Consider the following 19,677-nt stretch of genomic DNA (forward strand, 5'->3'; position numbering starts at 1 on the left):
TATTTCTGAATGAGGAATATTTTCCCTCCTCGGCAAACGAGGGGAAAACAGGCGTCGGCCTGCAGGGGAGGAGGGCGCAGGAGCGCCCGGGGCGGGGCGGGGGGCGGCCTGGGCGCGGCCCCGCCCCCACATCCCGTCGTGGGCTCGGGGCCCGGGCGGGGCCGGGGCGGCGGGTGGGCGTTCGCGGGAGGGGTGGGGCGGCGCCTGTCGCCGGGCGCCCTGGGGGAAGGCTGGGGTCCTGAGACCCCAGCCTCGGAAGTGGCCGCTGCCCCCTCCCCAGCTGCTCGTTCCCGGTGCCACCCCCCTCCACGGCCTGGGCGCGCGGGCCTTCCCGGAGAACTTCAGGGAAGGTGGGGCCCGGCGGAGCCCCCGCCTCGCCCCTCGGCGGCCCGGGAGCCCCGTCGGGGTTGGCCGAGCGCCGGCGTGCAGACCTCAGCGTGGCGCGGCCCCCTGGCTTTTGAACTTTTCCCCACCGCAATGCCCGGCGCCCTTGGTTTCCCTCTGGTCAGCCAGCTCTGCTGGCCTCCGTGGGCCGGCCTGGCCCTAGCCACAGGCCGTATTCAACGGTGAACTGGCCCACTTGAGCGTCTCCCGCTCTGCTCGGAGGGCATTCGCCAGCGTCCCCACCCGGGGAGGGCGGAGGGCGGAGGGCGGCGGGCGGTAACAGCCCCAGCCCCCGCCCCTGCCACCACCCGGGCCCCAGCATCCGAAGGCCCTTGGCTGAAGACCTGTAGGCTCCTGAGTGCCCTTTCCCGCCCTGGCCTCGACCGCCGTCCCAGGCGTGGCCTGCACGGGCGCTTGGAAGCCACAGTCCCGCTCTTTGGCCCGAGTTGTCAAGGTGGGGCCAGCCCTCTCCGCACTCCTGGAGCCCCTGCCCGGGGTGGCCAGCAGGGCGGCTTAATCAGCCACTTCTGCCGAGGGTGAGCAGCGCGCCCCGGGAGAGGACCCGCCGAGCGCCGCGGGCCGCTTCACCTGCACGCGAGCCGTGAGAGGGTGGGCAGGATTCTTCACTGCTCTGAGCCCGCGTCACCTTGTTTGAGAAATCGGGATGAGTCCTTCTCCACAGGGCAGTCCTGGGCTCGGCTACCACTAGGGCATGCAAAATGGCAGCCAAAGGGTTGGGACTCAGCTAACTGTAAGGTTCCCGGGCCGCCTCTGACAGAATTCTAGAACCGCGCGACCTGACCTCTGAGCCTGCCCACTCCTCCCCAGCGTGCAGTGGAAGCCGGTGGCACCCTGAAGCCGAGCTCGGGGCTGCCCCTTCCGGATCTGACGGGGAGTCCCCCCTGCCCCCCAGGAAATGCGGGGACACCTGGGAGGCTTCCCATTGCCTCGGTCCCGTTCTCTGCAAAACTCCTCTTCCTCAGGGAGCCTGCAGAAACACGGGCCAGAGCAGGCTTTTCGGGTAGGAAGCCCAGAGAAAACAAGCAGGGAAGGTCAGCGCCGGAACATCGGGACCCGTCCCAGAGGCATTGCTGTAGTGCGCAGGCTGTAGTGCACACGAGGCGTGCCCAGCACCAACACCCCACCCCATAGTTCCCAGGGTGTGCACACGCGCGCGCGCGCGGGTGTGTGTGCATGTGTGAGACACTTCGAAAACTTACTGGGAAATGCAATTAAGGGAAATTTTGGTCCAGAAAAGTTTTTAAGGGGTGGGCGTCATGACACAGCAGTTGCGCTATCAGAGGGCCCCTTCCTGCTAAGGCACCCAGGGAGGCAGCAGAGGATGGCTCAGCTGTTCGCCTCCGCCACCCACTGGGGAGATCGGCGCTCCTTTCGGCTGTGGCAGGCATCTGGGGAGTAAACCAGCTGATACAAGACCTCTCTGTCACTCTGGCTTTCCAGTAGCTGAACATAAAAAACATTTAAAAACTGGAAATCCACGCATCGTTCCTTCACGAAGGTTTTGGAGCTCCCACTGTAGTTTGCACCCAAATAACCATCTTTTATCCCAGTTTTCCACAAACCTTCTTAAGTGTCTTAGCGCATCTACACTGTCCCACGGAACCACCCCGAGTTCCTCCTTGCCTTCTGCCCCTGTGCCTGAAGACCCTGTCCCGACACCGCCCAGAATTCCCGGCTCACGGAGCTCCAGGCGGGCTCTCCACCCCGTCTCGGTTCACGGCCATTCGATGCCCCCGCAGAGCCCCTGAGCCAGGGACGGGAAGGCAGGGCGCACGCTCTGGCCGCAGAGCCCTCCTAACACCGGTTCGCAAAGAAGCAAGGGCGTGTGTTATAGCAGACACTGTTGGGAATGAAAAGAAACAAAGCCCAGAGTTCTTGAGGAAACAGAAATCGAACCGCCTGGCTGCCACGTGACCTTGGACGAGTCACTTCATTTCCCTCAGTCTTAGGGAAATGGAGACGGCAGTTCCAGCCCTGCGTCCCTCGCTGGGCGGGCGGCGGGCGGCCAGTGGCTGGTTGCCCGGGATGGAAGGGGCTGCGCTGGCACAGCAGCAGGAACGGGTGGCCGCTGGGTGCCGGGCGGCGACTGCGCGTCCCCCGAGTTCCCTCAGGACTTCTCCCAGGGCTGGACGTGGTCCCCCACGAATGCACGCCCAGGCCCGTGCCCGCCCCGTGTTGGGACGAGGCCTGTCTTCCTGGGAAGCCTCTGGCTCTGCCCCCACCCCCTCAAGAGGAGGGGGCTCTGTGGATGGCACCCCTCTTCACTTTCGATAGCCAGGAGTGATAACTTAATCGCTATTTTTTTCTCGAACCCCTTCCCAATAAAAAGGCCCATTAGCTGGCCTGGCCTCCCCATCCGGACTCCCGGAAACGCTCCAGGTCGGAAGTGAAGGGACCCAGTCGACCCCAGGAGGCCATTTTCTTCGACAGAGCGGAGGCCCGGGGGCGAGTCCTTCACCGCCTGCGCCTTCCAGTCGCGGCCCGGGCCAGAGGCTCAGCCGCCGATCGCCAGTGTTCCTTGGCCCCTGGGGCGGAGAGGGCTCTCAGGGCTGGGCCTCAGCCGCCTTGGCCGCAGGGTCCCGAGGTTGGTCCCGGGATCGACGTCACCCGGGACTCGAACCCGCCCTCCTCCGAGGCCTAGTTCGAGGTTGCTGCACTAAACGCGGCCACACTGTCCCTTTAAGGCGGCACTTTTTGTTCTTCATTTGTTTACTTCTTCATGCGCCTTTCGTTTTTTACAAAAACATGACCATAATATCCTTCCGCAAATGTCAGTCCCAGGCACAAACCGCACGCCTCGCAGCCATTACCGTAGTCTTAAGAATCGAGAGCTGGCAGCCACGGCGAGCATTCTCTCTTTATAGGATTTAATCCTCCTTCCCACTTTAGGGACTACTTTTTAGGAACAAACCATTTTTGCCTTAGTTGACAAATGTTTCTAACAGTCGGAACCCTTCCGCTGAGGATAGAATGCGATAACAGTCTTTAAGACGCACCTTTTCATAAAAATATTCTGTGCGGGCCCCCGCAGGCCACCGAATCTTCTAATATTCTTGGAGCAGAATGGTATGACCCGAGACCCGCCCCATCTCCTTGGCGATTGGCAGCCCTTCCCGGGCGAGACGTGTTACTCCTAGCCAATGGCCGCTCACGTTTCTTCTGCGAGGGCCAAGCGGTGGGCCGAGGCGGCCAAGGAGACGCCCCCCACGCCTTCTGGGATTGGCTACGTCGCACGGCGCGCGAGGACGGCGGTCCCGAAGGATGGGAACTACGACTCCCGGCTTCCCGCAACGCAGGCGCCATTTCGCATGCGCGTAGGCGGGGCGACCCAGCTGCTATATAAAAAGGGCGCAGAGGGCTGGGAGACAGCAGTTGGAAGTTGGCAGGTGGAGAGGCAGGTGGGGAGGGGAAGCCGGGGGAGGAGGCGGAAGAAGCGCCGTGTGAAGGGGGAGGAGGGAGGGAGGAAAAGAGGAGGAGGCGGAGGAGCGCTGAGCTGAGCAGAGCATCGAGCCAAAGGGGAGATGAGTTTGTCTGTCCTCGGCTAAGGCTCTGGCCGGGCCTAGGGACCTGGAAGCTCGGGTTGGAGCGACACCCGTGGAAGTGGGAGGAGGTGGCTCTGGGACTTTAACCCCTTGTGGGCTCTGCGGCAGGGGATTTAACCCTTTGTGGATTCGGCCCCTCGGAGGCGGCGTCATCGGGTAGTTTTAACCCCTTCGAGGCTGGGTTTAACCCATTGGACTTAACCTCGTCTCCTTGCCCACCAGCTCCTCGACGTGGGGGCGCTCGGCGGGGCGGCTTGAGGCCCACCCGCTCTGCACATTGCGCACGGCTCCTGCCGCTGCACCCCCTTGGACCCGCTAAGTCGCCGCGCTGTTGGCGCTTAACCCTTTACTGCCTTGAGCGCCCTAAGTTGCAACTGGAGTTTGCCGACAGGAGGACTCGCTTCAAGGCGTCCCTGCAGGAATTACCGAAGAGGACTCTCGGACATCTTCAGAGAGAAAAGAGGAAATCTTTCTTTCCCTCCAGGATTCAGAGCCAACATTTCGCAAACTTCGAGAAGAGGACTCCACTAGCCATGGCCGAGCCCCTCTTGTCCGAGTACCAACACCAGCCTCCAACTAGCAACTGTACAGGTGCTGCCGTGGTCCGCGAAGAGCAGAAGCCCGAGCGGCCCCCGGGCGCGGAGGAGCGGGTGCCCGAGGAGGACAGTAGGTGGCAATCGAGAGCGGCCCCCCAGCCGGGCGGCCCTCCGGGGCCGGAGGGGGAAGGGAGCCCGCAGCCTCAGGCCTGCCTTGAACCCGGCGAGAAGAGCCAGAACGGGGGCGACCTGTCCGCGGCGGGGGAGCCGCGGGCCGAGGCGTGTCAGGACTCCGAGCCCAACAAGTTGGAGGCCCCTGCCGCAGGGGCCAAGGAGGCGTGGGGACAGCAGCAGCGACATCTGGGCAAGAAGAAGCACAGGAGACGCCCCTCCAAGAAGAAGCGGCACTGGAAGCCGTACTACAAGCTGACCTGGGAGGAGAAGAAGAAGTTCGACGAGAAGCAGAGCCTGCGGGCCTCGAGGCTCCGAGCCGAGATGTTCGCCAAGGGCCAGCCGGTCGCGCCGTACAACACCACGCAGTTCCTTATGGATGACCACGACCAGGAGGAACCGGACCTCAAAACCGGCCTCTACCCTAAGCGGGCCGCCGCCAAGTCCGACGACACCAGCGACGAGGACTTTATGGACGAGGCGGGCGAGGAGGACGGGGGCAGCGACGGCATGGGGGGGGACGGCAGCGAGTTTCTGCAGCGGGACTTCTCGGAGACGTACGAGCGCTACCACGCCGAGAGCCTGCAGAACATGAGCAAGCAGGAGCTCATCAAGGAGTACCTGGAGCTGGAGAAGTGCCTCTCGCGCATGGAGGACGAGAACAACCGGCTGCGGCTGGAGAGCAAGCGGCCGGGCGACGACGCGCGCGTGCGGGAGCTGGAGCTGGAGCTGGACCGGCTGCGCGCCGAGAACCTCCAGCTGCTGACCGAGAACGAACTGCACCGGCAGGAGCGCGCGCCGCTGTCCAAGTTCGGAGACTAGGCCGAAACTTCCGGGGAGGGGGCAGAGGGGACTTTTTACAGTGATGGAATGTAACATTATATACATGTGTATATAAGACAGTGGACCTTTTTATGACATAATCAGAAGAGAAAATCCCCCGGCTTTGGTTGGTTTGGTAAATTTAGCTATGATGTAGCTTGCGTGCTTTCTCTGTTCTTTAATTATGTGAAACTGAAGGGTTGCTTTTCTTGTTTCCTTTATAGAAGTTTTTTTTTTTTTAATGTGTAAGTAATTTGACCAAGGTATAATGCGTCTTTCTGTTTAAAAAAAAAAAATCCCCTCCTTAAATGGAGCTATAAGGTGGCCAAATCTGAGAATTGATTACTTCACTCTAGTTATAATAAATTTAATATTTGTAAATGTAACTTAGTTTCAGTGTGATTTCTAGAACTCATCCAAAAAAATAGTGATTTATGTGATCCGTTTTTGGAGAGGGGTAAGAAAATCATTAAATTTGTCAGTCTGCAAAAAAGAATTCAATGGGAGAACTCTGAAGTTGCTGGCTATTTTCAGGTGGGTTTTAGTATGCTACAGAGAGATTTAATCTTCAAACTTAAGTGTGCTTGCTTTCTAGTGCCTTGGTTTTCTTTCTTGATGCAGGGAAAGATAGTGTTGGGTGTTTTGGGGAGTGGAAACTGGCTATAATCAGACACTTAACATTTAATTCTGCTTCTCAATAGCCATTCAAAACTCAGTGTGAACCTGACTTGGCAGTTAGACAGCTGACTGCCTCGGTTATGCCCCTTCCCTCTGCCCAGAACGGCTGGAAGATCCGGATGCCTCCTTGAGGCTCTTGGTAAACCTTTCTTAGTGCAAGCCACGGTTAGAGAAATTTGTAGGGCCGCTCTTTCAGATGTCTGGAAGTAAGGAATACTGGATTTATAAAGGAAATGGCTGTTGGGGGATTCCAGGGACTTAACCTTAATTGTCCTGTACTTAAGTGCTCATGACACAAACAAGCGAGGTGTGTCCCTTCACTGAAGTCAAATGAAAAGCCACCGGGGAGGAGTTCCATGAGGTCCTGAGGGGCTCAGGTGAGGAGCCCCACTCCCCCACGCCAGCTATTCTCAGCCTCCTGCACTGCTGGTAGCCACTCGGCTTCTTAAGTAGTCTGCTCTTGAAACAGGGAAGCCCTGAGAACTAAGTGCTGCTCATTTGTGAGAAATTACAAGATGATTCCCTTGGGTCACTGGGTAGCCCTGCCCCTCTTCACCCGCCCCATGTCAGGGTCTCCCTAGAGCAACTGCTCTGCCCACCCACCAGCACAGGGACTCCCAGAAACCTTCACTCGGTCTAACAAACTGCAGGGGCCCGGGGGCCCATGAACCCATGGAGTTAAATGTCCACTTGTCAGCCGGCGCCGTGGCTCAATAGGCTAATCCTCCACCTTGCGGCGCCGGCACACCGGGTTCTAGTCCCGGTTGGGGCGCCGGATTCTGTCCCGGTTGCCCCTCTTCCAGGCCAGCTCTCTGCTATGGCCAGGGAGTGCAGTGGAGGATGGCCCAGGTGCTTGGGCCCTGCACCCCATGGGAGACCAGGAAAAGCACCTGGCTCCTGGCTCCTGCCAGGATCAGCGCGGTGCGCCGGCTGCAGCGGCGGCCATTGGAGGGTGAACCAACGGCAAAGGAAGACCTTTCTCTCTCTGTCTCTCTCTCTCACTGTCCACTCTGCCTGTCAAAAAAAAAAAAAAAAAAAATGTCCACTTGTGTTCCGTGTACATTTTTCTAGGGAGGGTTCCAGAAGATCGCCGAGTTCCCTGGAGGTTAAGAAACCCTGCCATTTGGGAAGCCTGTTTTTGCAGCTAAGTGGCAGTGGTGGAGCTGGTGGGCGCTGCACGAGTGACATGCACCTTAGGGTGCTTAAGAAGCACCCACAAGTCAACACATCAAGGGAAACAATGCTGAGGGAAGAATCAGGGCCTGCAGAGCTCGCCTCACCTGGCCCTGTGCTGGCAGTTGGTCCACTGGGGACACTGTATGCTGGGTGTCTACTTGGGCCTAAAAATCACATTAAATGTCTATTTTGAAAGAGTTTTCGTGGTTTTTCTTCTGTTATGATGTCATGCAGTAGCCCCAGAAAAAACGGCTGCTTGGAACGGCAGCAGCAACAGTGCCCCCTGGCTTCATTTCCACTGCACAGAATGCGAGCAGTGTGATCCTCCTAAGAAGGGTTGAGCTGTAAGGAACTTGTTTCCCCTACTACTAAAAATGTGAAATTTCCAAAATGAATCTTGGGAGGACTATAAATGATTTATCATCGCAAAGTTTGTTCTGAGATGTCAGTCCACTCTAAAATTACATGAACTATTCAGCTTTAAGTGACTCTCCTAAATTACTTCAATTTACCTTTTCATGGAATTTTGAATTTTGCTTTCAAAGACAATGAATGGTACTTTATCAGATTTACTTACTGACCTAAGTTCTCAGGATGAGTTTTGTGCAAAAATCGCAGTTTCTGATCAACACTGTCTACCCTGAAATGTTAGCACATTGCCTTCCTGACAGAGGGGATATGGGATGACAAGTGGTCCCCAGGCCCTCTCCAGCCCGTCACTAAAATCCTCTCCCTAACTTTTTTTTTTTAATATCTGAAAAGCAGGGGACAGAGCAGAGATCTTTCATCCGTCGGTTCACTCCCCAGATGGTCACAATAGCCAGGTCCAGGCCAGGCTGAAGCCAGGAGCCAAGAACTCTCTGCTGGTCTCCCATATGGGTGGCAGCGGTCCAAATACTTGGGCCACCATCCACTGCCTTCCCAGGCGCATTAGCAGGAAGTGGACTGAAGCAAACAGCAGGGACTGGAACCAGCGTTCCCACGGAGGATGCCAGTGCTGCAAGCAGCGGCTCAACCCACTGTGCCCCAACACTGGCCCTTCTGCCTACCATCTTAACAGCTGCTCAAAGACCAGCCTTCCAAATGAGCAATTTTAGTTTGTTAAATTTCTCATGTAGGTATCCTCCCAGGAAAACTGCTTTGCAAACTAGCTGGCCAGACACTATCCTCCTATTGGTAATGACAACACAGGCCATCTGGAGACAGGATCCTTTACAGTTCAGTTTTAGGGGTGGGGGAAGCGAGGGAGTTTGATTGGTTTATTAGCCCTGAAAAACCGGCTAGGTATTTCCAAAGAGAGGGGAACCATAAACAATAGATGGAGCCAGGAGTCAGAAAACGTAAGTCAGGGCTGGCGTGGTGGCGCCGCTGCCACGTCCACATCCCGTGTGAGCACACGTGCCTGGAAAGGCAGTAGAGGATGGACATGCACTTGGGCCCCTACTGCTCACATGGGAGGCCTGATGGAGTTCTGAACTCCCAGTTTTGGTGCGGATCAGTCAGAGTTGCAACCATCTAAGGAGTGAATAGTGGTGGACGACCCCTCTTTCACTCTGCTTTCAAATAACTAAATACATAAATCTTTAAAAACAGAGACTGGAGTACAACTGATACAACATGGGCAACAGTAGGAATAACCCTAGTAGTTTACTAACAAACCTTAGCACACCAACACAGTTCAAACGGCTGAGCTGTTACAGGAAACCATCTTTTCCAACAGCTTTCCCTTAATACAGCACCAAGAAGAGGGACACTGGGCTTTTTTAAGAAGGCCCTGTTTTTTTGTTTAGTTTTTAAGTTTTTTTTTTTTTTTTTTTTTTTTTTTTTTTTTTTTTTTTTTATGTGAAAGGCAGAGAGAGAACTGTGAATATCTTCCATCTGCTGGTTTACTTTCCAACAGCTAGAGTTGGGCCAATCTGAAGCCAGGAGCTTCTTCCGGGTCTCCCACGTGGGTGCAGGGCCCAAGCACTTGGGCCATCTTCTGCTTTCCTAGGCCATTAGCAGGGAGCTAGAACAGAAGGTGAGCAGCCAGGACTCAAACTGGTGCCCAAATGGGAGGCCAGAACCACAGGCGGTGGCAGTTTTACCCGCTATGCCACAATGCCGGTCCCTACAGTGGGCTTTTAAAAATATTTTTTGTAATCTTTTTTTTTATTATTATTATTTGACAAAGTTAGTGAAAGAGAGAGACAGAGAGAAAGGTCTTCCTTCCGTTGGTTTACCCCCCAAATGGCCGCTATGGCTGGTGCTGTGCCAATCCGAAGCCAGGAGCCAGGTGCTTCTCCTGGTCTCCCATGTGGGTACAGGCGCCCAAGCACTTGGGCCATCCTCCACTGCCTTCCCATGCCACAGCAGAGAGCTGGACTGGAAGAGGAGCAACCGGGACTAGAACCTGGTGCCCATATGGGATGGCGGAGGATTAACCAAGTGAGCCACAGCGCCGGCCTAAAAATATTTTTTAAGGGGCTGGCACTGCGTTATGTCCTGGGTGCTCTACTTCAAATCTAGCTCCTTGCTGATGGCACAAGTACTTGGGTCCCTGCTACCCAAGTGGGAGACCTGGATGAAGCTCCTGGCTTTGGTCCTGCCCAGTTCCAGCCATTGCAGCCATCTGGGGAGTGAAACAGCAGATGGAAGATCTCTGTGTCTCTCCTTCTCTCTGACTTTGAAATAAAAATAAGTAAATCTTTTAAAAAAATATTTTCCAAGAGCAAAAATTCAGAAGGGAATTGTACTCTCATCTGGAGCCATATTCTATTTGACACATCCACTGACTGTGTGTGAAATATTAACAACCCATGAGTTTGCAGTGATCAAAAAGTGCATTTCTGGAGGAAAATGTGGATGCTTTCGAGAGCTCCTTACTCAAGAGTGTGAGAAGATGATCACACCCAGAACCCGCCCTGATCTTCAGAGGAGTAAACTGAAGCTCTGAAGTCTGTCTTTTTTAAAGAAGCTTTTTCCAAAATTTTTTATTTTTGTTTACTTGAAAGGGACAGCAAGAGAGAGAGTGAGAGATCTTCCATCTGCTGTTGACTCCCCCAAATACCTCCAATAGCCAGGGCTGGGCCAGGTTGAAGCCAGAAGCTCTAACTCCATCTGGTCTCCTACATTGGTGGCAGGGGCCCAAGTCTGCTGCCTCCCAGGGTGCATCAGAAGCTGAGCAGTAGTGACTGGAACATACACTCGATATGAGTGTCCCAAGCAGTAGCTTCACTCACTGCACAGTGCCTGCCCAAGGAAGCATTTTAAACGTGTGATTCTACCTAACTCCAGGACAACTTTCACGCAATGAAGACCAAATCTGTGGGTGGAAGGAATATCCAATAGGTTAGTTCTATCGTCCTCTCTAGATATTACTAAAAATACACTTAATAAAGCCACCAAACATTTGAACAATTTAAAAAAATATAGAGAGGAAAGATGGTAGGAGCTAAAGACAAGAGTGTAAAACAATGGATCAACTGTGGAGACTAATGGTTGAGAAGCAGGCATCTTCCTCCTGCGGTGGGGGCATCACTCCCACTGGTCAATGGCCCCGCTCACTCACAGAGCCAGGGCTCCCCAGGAGTTGGCCATCGTCCAGCTGTAAAGCGTCTAGGGCTCACCATAACAACTGTTGACACTCTGAGACCAACCCTTGTTCATCCTACTTGAATGGCCATTCTGGCTGCCACGGACAACCAAGGCCACACTCAGGTAAGACAGGCCTCCTCCCCACTGCCCCACCCTGGAAGCGGAAGTTGTAAAGTCCCCAAATTACAAAGTTACAGGGAGTAGATTCCACATCACTCGGAAAGGTGGTTACTCTCAAGGTTATCTGTGAAGGAGGCAGCACTATTTTTTAAATCAGGAAACTGAGGCATATAGGACGTGTGGAGTTTGTCCTAGAGCCCACAGTAATTCATCTGAAGGGGAGAGCGGAGGAGGAAGTTGAAAGGCTGGTTGAACATTACATGAACAATAGACTCAGCAACAAAACGACCAGTTTGGCCTCATCTTCAGGATTTGGTCTAGAGCCAAGCCAACCGACTCAGGGAAGGCACACACAGAAACAGAACTTGGAGTTCCTAACTTCCAGCTCTGTGCTTCACTCAGTAGAAAACCAGGGGACTGTTACTAAACTGGCTTTAATCTCAACTTTTCTTATCAAGGAATGGAACAGCTTAAGGACAGCAAACTTTCATTTATAAATGAGTAACAAATTTCTGCACCTAGTAGAATATTAGCCACTTAGTAGCAACCAAAGATTTAACTACATCACTTCACAATGGAGGATGAATCACAGAAGTCTAGGATCCTCCCACATAAAGTTTTTGACAAAAGAATCACAAAAATAATCTCTAAAACTCCTTTCAGCTCCTTTGATTATTTCACGTAACTCCCCAGTGTCAGCTTTTCCTAACACCATTCTCGATCAGCGTAAACACGCCATAGGCCAAGACTCAACCTATGCATGAACCAAGGGTACTGAAGCCTCAGTGAGGAGTAAGAGGCACAAGTTCTAGATCAAGAACCTCATTCATGGTGATCTATTTTTGCAATCCCATTGTGAAAAAGTTCTGAGAACTTCTGGGGACATCGGAAGAAAATAAACTATGGTGTTGTCTCTCAGAATTTAAGAAAAAGTATTTTATTAATAGAAGAGAGCAGGCCTTCAGTTCTGAAGACTTTCAAGGTTCTTACTATTACAGCCAAAGGCTTAGGAATCATTTGATCACCTGTCGTTGATAATGAAATTCATCACAAGGCAACCACAAAGATCAAGTGCCCTGCCCAGTCAACTTCCTACTTAGGGCCCACCTAGCATGATTTTAACTAACATTTAGCAACAAAACTATTATCTGAAAATACCTGGGCCACAAATCTGTCTGGATTTAGATTTCAAGCAGCGGGAAACAAGGCAGTTTAATCCGCAATTCAAGGGGCCAGTACAGTGGTGAAGCTGGCAAAGCCGCCCCCTACAGTGCAGGCATCCCAAACGGGTGCCGGTTGGAGTCCAGGCTGTTCCACTTTAGATCCAGCTCTCCACTGTGGCCTGGGAAAGCAGAAGATGGCCAAGTCCTTGGGCCCCTGCACCTGTGTGGGAGACCCAGGAGCTCCTGGCTTCAGATTGGCCCAGCTCTGGCCGTTGTGGCCATTTGGGAAGTGAACCAGCAAATAAAAGATCTCTGTTTCTGTCTCTCTCTTTCAAATAAATAATAAATCTTTAAAAAAATGATAAAAATCTTTTTTTAAAAAAATCGTCAATTCAATACATTTCAGTCAAACTCCAGTCTTTTGGAATCTGCTACAGGGGCCCGAGCTTGTGTTACAGTAGGTTAAGCAGGCGTTGCCCTGCCAACCTCCCATACAGGCACCAGTTGGAGTCCCACTCCACCTCAGACCCAGCTCCCTGCTAATGTGCCAGGAAGAGCAGTTGGAAGACGGCCATCTTGGGCCCCTGCACCCACATGGGAAACCCAGATGGAGTTCCAGGTTCCTGGCCCATCCCTGGCGACTGTAGTCATCTGAGGGGTGAACCAGCCCATAGATCTCTAACTATGCCTTTCAAACAAATAAATCTTAAAAAAAAAAAAAAAAAAAAAAAAAAAAAAAGCTGCTGCTACAGGTGGAATTTGAGGTCTATTCTTTCAAAGGTTCTCCCCACCTCCCAATACCATATATATGCAGATCAACACTGCAACTTCTATTCCGGTAGCATCTGGGAATTTGAATTTCAAGCGATTCCCTGGTAACTACATACCAAGGACACACACACACACACACACACAAACACAACCTCCCTCATTTCCTTTAGTTTGTGGGAGAAAACTGCTTAAACTGGAAAGACTTTGTAGTCTTACAAAGATTGCACTGGAATTAGTACTTTTTTCCCCCTCTAGGAGGGCGGCCATTTCTCCAAAAGTTTCGGTAAAAGTTAGGGCTGATTTCAAAACGCAAACAGATGTCCGTGCAGCATCCGAAATGGGCCACTCCATTTCTATTCCTGGGCCCTGGCGACTCTGAAATTATTTTGTGATCCACCCCTGCAAGGGCCAGAACCCCAGCCCTTTGGCATAAACCATCAAGAGAAGTGGGACAGCACACTTCAGGAGTTTCCAAAAGTGGCCGGCGACGTGGGAGGCCGGTCGTTCGGAGAATCGGGGCTGGGTGGGAGAATTTTGCGGGCATGAGAGATCCCCAAGCACCGGGCTCCTCAGGCGCTCCACGTGCCCCCTTGTACACGTTCCCGGGGGCAGCTTGTGGTTGCTACATTAGCTAGGGGGATGCTCCCGTCCCCAGCCCGGGAGGCGGGATGGCCATGGCATAGGACGATGGGAAAGGTGGGTGCACCGGCTCTCCGCCCTCGGGGATCCAGCGGACTGCCACGCCCGGGGGGGGGGGGGGAGCCGAGGCCAGAGCTGCGACCTCCGCCCTCCCCCGCGCCGCCAGTGTCTAGAATCCGGCGCCGCTCCCCAACTAGCAGTACGAAGTGGGGGTCCCGCTACGTTGGGCCTCTGCCGCCATACCCAGATCGGACGGGGTGGGGTGATAAGGGCCTTGGCAGAGCCCAAACTCAGTAGCCGCGCCCCTGTGGAAGGCCAGTAAAGGAGAGCCGTTTCACCGGCCCCTCTCCTGCGGGGGTCTCGGGAAACACGCGGTGATTACCCAGGCACCCCGCCCCCCGTGCGAGGCGAGGCTGCGGGGCTGCCAGGACGGCGAGGACCGAGCTCGGCTGCGGAAGGCTACAACCTTTACCCTCCCTGTCCCCGGGTCCCACTCCCCGGCGTTTCCCAGCGCCACCACTACAGGCAGCCCACTTGGCCCGGCCTCTCCCCGCGCCCGGACCACCCCCCATGGGGTGCTCTCACTGCGCAGCGAGTCCCTCCGCTGCCTCCTCCCAGCCCAAAATGGCGGCGACGGCCACCGGTCTTCTTGTCGCCTTCCTCAAGGGCCGAGGATCCCTCCGCGTTTAGCCCCGCCCCCCAGCCGGATCTATCAGCTGTCCGGTAAAGATTAGCGCCATCAATGAACTCTTTAATTGAGCTTGATAAAGGCGGATTGGTTGTGCTTCCGCACAGCTAATCGTTGACGAAAGTGAGAATATTGGCAGGCGACTTGGCCAATCGGAGAAGGCAGCAGTGAGCGCGGGCACCGCCCGCGCAAAGATAGATGGGTTTTGCAGTTCTCGGGTGTGGCTGTTTACGTGACAGGCTCTTGGGCCTCCTTCCCGGGCTGGAGGAACTACAATCCCCAGCAGGCACCGCGCCGCCAAGCTGTCCCCTCCCCCCAACTTAGTGCCTGAACGGCTTGGCCAGAGCTGCTGCAACTGCAGCAAGAGGTAGGGCTGAGGCGTTGGGAACTGCGCAGACAGGCGGTGGCAGAGACAGACAGATGTAGTCGTGTGCGTAGCCCATGTCAGGAACTAGGTTAGTGCCACTTTTGCAAAACCTCCTTCCATGCTTTAGTTCCCCTTCCCAAGAAATCCACTCGTAGCTCGGTTGGGCCTCCCGCCCAGCTGCAGGTAGTAGGAAAGCTCCCCGTTTCGTTTCCCGGCCCGAGAGGAAGGGGGAGGCAGGCCAGGCCCTGCTCTGCCCGGTGGAGCCCATCCTGAGGAGGAGGCTGAGGGGCGGGGCTGCCGTCAAGATGGGGGCCCCGAGCCCGCTACAGGTTGTCGTGCGGGAGCCACAGTCCCAGGCCCCTCGCAGCCTCCCCCTGGCGGACTCCTTTCCCCTCGGCGGCCAGCGGGCACAAGGCGCAGGCCTGGCTTCTTGGCCGCCAGCCTGGGCTCCAGTAACTTCCAAGGGGACATGGCGATGAGCCGGGGCCCGGGGGCTGAGGGCCAGCGCAGGGAAGATGGCCTCTTCTTCCCGTTTGGCTCCTGCTGGCTGGAGGTGTGAGAGCCGGGCTGTGGGAGGCTGCCTTTGGGGGCCCTCATTTTCATGGGAAGGCGTGCAGGTCTGGTGCCACAAAATGGCTGCCGCTGCCCGGGCAGCCCGGGTCCTGCTGAGAGTTCTCCTTCAGGACTGAGTCTCGTGTTGTTGTTCAGAGCAGGTGCCACTAGTCAAAGACATCTGCTGAGAGATTTGGGAAAATGAGCTCTCGGAGCCCGCCCCCGAGCGACTGTGACACAGAGTCACCGGCGGCCCTGCAGGGGGCCCAGGTAAGCGCCCACCCGGCCACCGCCCCTGCCGGAGCCTGCGGCCTCGCTGCTGGTCCCAGAGGCTGGCGGAGTCGAAAGCCGGGATTTCAAACGAGCCCCCGCGCCGCCCTGGCAGCGGGCCAGAAGCCAACCCCTGCCAGCTCATGGGATCCTAGTCACCCCAGAGTGGGAATTCCTTCCAAGTGGCGGGAGCTGAGTCCGTGGGCTGAGACGCCTTTTCCAGGGTCAGGCAGCCCGTGAGCCGCGGACCCAGGGTTTACCCTTGGGGTCTTCGCAGCAGGTGAGAGCTCAGGGGATTGGGCCCGTGCCGTCCACGTGGGAGACCTAGGTTGAGTTCCTGTGACCTGGCTTCAGTCTGGCCTGGTCCTGGCCGTTGCTGGCGTTTGGGGAGCGAACCAGTGTATGGAAGCTCTCTGTCTTCCTGTCTTTCAAATAAGTTAAATATGTTATCAGTTAATTAAATTGAGGGCCTTCTGACAATAGGACCTTGCTTTAATCTAAAGACCAAAGAATTGAGTACTTGTATTTTGTCCACACTTAGAACCGAGTCTGAAGCAGGAGGAAGAGTTTGGTTCATGGGGGTCAGAGGCGCTTTTGTTTTTGTTTCATGTGAAGAAACTTGAAGATGTGTTTATTTGAAAGGCAGAGTTTAGATCTCCCATCCTCTGGTTCACTCTCCGCATGGCCGCAGCGACTGGGGCTGAGCCAGGCCAAAGCCAGGAGCCTGGAACTCCATCCGGGTCTCCCATGTGGATGGAGGGGCCCAAAGACCTGGGTCATCTTCCGCTGCTTTCCCAGGTGCGTTAGGTAGGGAGCTGGATCGGAAGCGGAGCAGCCAGGCCTGAAACTGGTGCCCCTGTGGAATGCGGGCATTGCAGGCGGTGGTGGCTTAACGCCCTGTGCCACCGCACTGCTCCCCCGGAGGCACTTCTGGTCCATCCTCCCTGGCCAGTGTGTCTTGGGTTTAGTTAATGGGGATCACGTATGTCTGGGCTAGAAGGTTCAGGGGGGACAGATGACTCACCCGGGTCTCAGAGCTGATCTGCAGGAGCAGTGAAGGTAGTGGAGACGAGCCCTGGGGCAGGAGGGAGGCCTGTGGGCCTGGAGGCAGGGCCGACTTGGTGGAGGAGGGATTATTAGGGAGCATTTGCTGAGGCCCGGGAGCAGGTGACTGTACAAACAAGTTGATCTCAGTGCCTCTCAAGTTGATCTAAGCTGCTGGCGGAGGTGAGGACTTTGCATCATGATTGGGACACTGTGCACGTTCGTGAGCACAGGGACAGACCTCTGCTTCCCTAACGTTCTCTGCAGGGTCCCCACGAGGTACCTAACGTCCCCCTGGCTTTTCCAGGGCTGCCTTCGCCGCATTCCCCTAACATACACCCTACCCACGTGTGGACCCACGCTCGGATGCCGCCAAGCTGTATTGTGTGTGCGAAAACAACAGACCAGTGGCGGTGGTGAGGATTAGAAGTCCCCAGAGCACAGAGCGAGAGCCATTCATTTCCCACGCCTTGCCCTCAGTGCTCGCTGCCTCACCAACACCGAGGGGCCCGCACCTACACGCCCTCCTGCCTGGTCTCCCCACCTCCTAGATGAGGCCCCCAGCTCTCCCCCTGCACCCCGGAGGCTTGCTCTCTTCCCTTGGTGAGGACTCCTTTCCTGCCCTCGGAGAAGAGCCCTGCCAGCGCCTGCTGGAGGAAATAAGCTCCGTGTTCCTCACCCTAGAGGGATGGAGGGGAGGGGCTCGTTTCCAACAGCTTTTGGATTCCCCCCCCCCCGTCTTAGGAGCTGTAGGTCACTTAAACGTTTACTGACCACGTAACCCAGTGCCGTGCATAGGGGGACAGCGGCGAGTTGAGCAGACCAGATGCATCCCCAGCCAGATGGTGAATGATAACATGACCGGACTGCGTGTGGTGCCGTGATGGTCACGGGCAGGGAGGTGGGGCCGGCAGGGAGGGCTTTGCTGGAGAGATAGCCCTGGGGCCCAGCCCTCAAGGATGGAGGAGTCACTCCTGCGGACAGCTGGGAACGGGACCAGCTCTGTAATTTGTGGGGCCCCTTGTTCAGAAGTTCAAGGTGGAGACCAGAGCATTACAGCCAGCATGGGGCCTTCCTGAACGTGGGACTCTGTGTGAGGGCATGGGTCACTTCCCCAGGGAACCAGCTGTGTGTGGAAGACGGGCTGTCTGGGAAGAGGAAGAGCAGGTGCCATCTGGGCTTCTGATGGAGCAGATGAGTCAGGGGCCATCTCCCATCCCAGTTTTCTCTCTCTTTTTTTATTTATTTTTTTATTTGAAAGAGTTACTGGGAAAGATAGAAACAGGCAGATCGTCCATCTGCTGGTTCGCTCCTCAAATGGCCACAAGGGCAGGAATTGAGCCGATCCAAAGCCAGGAGCCAGGAGCTTCTTCCAGGTTTCCCACGTGGGTGCAGAGGCCCAAGGACTTGGGACATCTGCTGCTTTCCCAGGCCATAGCAGAGAGCTGGATCGGAAGTGGAGCAGCCGGGACTCGAACTGGCACCCATGTGGCATAGCTGCACTGCAGGCCAGGGCTTTAACCCGCTGTGGCACAGCGCCAGCTCCAGGTTTCTCCTTCTATCCATTTGTTCACACGGTATTATGGGATGCCTACTCAACCAGGTACAGTTCCAGGCATTGGCATGACAGAGTGAAACACACAGGTAAAGTTCCTGCTGTCCCCAGAGCATCCCCGGGGAGAGCTGGGGCACAGTAGACAGGTGAGCTGTAAACAGATGGTTGCAAAAGGGTGAGTGAGAGTGACTAGAGAATGACCAAGTTAGCTGGGTGGGCGAGGGTGGACCTCAAGCTGGGTGGACCGGGAAGGATTCGGCCCCCGACCGTCTGTGACCCCTGCCCCCTCCTCCCTTCTCTCTAGGCCTCTGGCTCTCCAGGGAGCCCCCAGATGCCTGAAGACTCTGGCAGTTGCCCGCCCATGACGCCTCGGATGGAGAGCCACTTGGATGAAGATCTTGCCGGGGCTGGCGGTGACCTGGGCTGGAAGAGTAGGGGTCCCCAGACCCAGAGCTCAGAGGGCTGCTCAGTGGAAGCCGTGCTGGGCCGGAAGAAGCACCGCCGGCGGCCCTCGAAGCGCAAGCGACACTGGCGGCCCTACCTGGAGCTGAGCTGGGCGGAGAAGCAACAGCGGGACGAGAAGCAGAGCCAGAGGGCCTCCAGGGTCCGCGAGGAAATGTTTGCCAAAGGCCAGCCCGTGGCGCCCTACAACACCACGCAGTTCTTGATGAACGACCGAGACCCGGAGGAGCCCAACCTGGATGTGCCCCACGGGGTCTCCCACCCGGGCTCCGGCGGGGAGAGTGAGGGAGGGGACAGTGACGGGCGGGGCCGAGCACACGGCGAGTTCCAGCAGAGGGACTTCTCTGAGGCCTACGAGCGCTACCACACCGAGAGCTTGCAGGGCCGCAGCAAGCAGGAGCTGGTGCGAGACTACCTAGACCTGGAGAGGCGGCTGTCGCAGGCCGAGGAAGAGACCAGGCGGCTGCAGCAGCTGCAGGGGAGCACGGGCCAGTGGCGCTGCCGCCACGTGGAGGAGCTGGCCGCCGAGGTGGAGCGGCTGCGCACCGAGAACCAGCGGCTTCGGCAGGAGAACCAGATGTGGATCCGCAGGGGCAGCCCCCGTGACGACGAGCTGGGCACCGAGGAGTGCCCCCCCAGGCAGATGGACCCAAGGCCAGCTGGGTCTCAGGGAGGCAGGTGACAGAGGGCAGCAGCCCCACACCCCTGAGAACAGCTGTAGGGGGGTCCGACTTCCACCCTGTCGTTTCCACAGTTGGTTCTTTGACGTCATGTTCGTTTTTACAGAGAAATAAATGGTCTTGTTGAGACCCAATGGGAGTGGCCGGAGTCGATTTCACTAGGACTCTTCTGAGAACCAGAACACGTTGTCCCAGAGTCCCAGGCCCCCCTTTGCTGACCCCTGACCGGGTCTCGGCTGCCAGCATTCTACTCCATGAGGGTAGGGCTGCACCCAAGGGTTTACCAGTGCGAGGGAGCTCAGGGCCCCCGGGTTCAGCTGACCTGATGCTCCAGATGCCAGAGCGTCCCCAGGGGAGTGGGAGCTGGGATTTGAGAAGGCCCAAGTCTGGGGGTTTTCCAATTTGCCCCCAGGCTCCCTGTCTTCTCCGTGCAGGCTGGGCCACTAGAGGAGGTCTGGAC

At 56.0% G+C, this 19,677-nt stretch overlaps 2 protein-coding genes across 6 annotated transcripts; both read left to right on the plus strand.

The window, feature by feature from the left end:
• Nucleotides 1-3,697: 3,697 nt before the first annotated feature.
• On the plus strand, nucleotides 3,698-5,862 carry HEXIM1 (HEXIM P-TEFb complex subunit 1). Its single transcript, XM_051825769.3, has 2 exons — nucleotides 3,698-3,803; nucleotides 4,432-5,862. The coding sequence occupies exon 2, from the start codon at nucleotides 4,481-4,483 to the stop codon at nucleotides 5,474-5,476; it is 996 nt and encodes a 331-aa protein (XP_051681729.1). The 5' UTR covers nucleotides 3,698-3,803; nucleotides 4,432-4,480; the 3' UTR covers nucleotides 5,477-5,862.
• An 8,653-nt stretch (nucleotides 5,863-14,515) lies between these two features.
• On the plus strand, nucleotides 14,516-19,351 carry HEXIM2 (HEXIM P-TEFb complex subunit 2). Of its 5 annotated transcripts, none has more exons than XM_089316929.1 (3): nucleotides 14,516-14,654; nucleotides 15,363-15,476; nucleotides 18,380-19,351. In XM_089316929.1, exons 2-3 carry the CDS (start codon nucleotides 15,408-15,410, stop codon nucleotides 19,217-19,219), a joined length of 909 nt encoding a protein of 302 aa, XP_089173055.1. In that variant the 5' UTR covers nucleotides 14,516-14,654; nucleotides 15,363-15,407; the 3' UTR covers nucleotides 19,220-19,351. The 5 variants fall into 5 exon arrangements, with proteins under 5 accessions (XP_089173055.1, XP_089173054.1, XP_008269822.4 ...); XM_089316928.1 differs by having other exon boundaries at nucleotides 15,368-15,476; XM_008271600.5 differs by having other exon boundaries at nucleotides 14,593-14,742.
• The last annotated feature ends 326 nt before the right edge of the window (nucleotides 19,352-19,677 follow it).

The sequence above is a fragment of the Oryctolagus cuniculus genome, chromosome 17 (assembly GCF_051225735.1).
Source record: "Oryctolagus cuniculus isolate XC-2025 breed Fujian yellow rabbit chromosome 17, ASM5122573v1, whole genome shotgun sequence".
Taxonomy (NCBI): Eukaryota; Metazoa; Chordata; class Mammalia; order Lagomorpha; family Leporidae; genus Oryctolagus; species Oryctolagus cuniculus.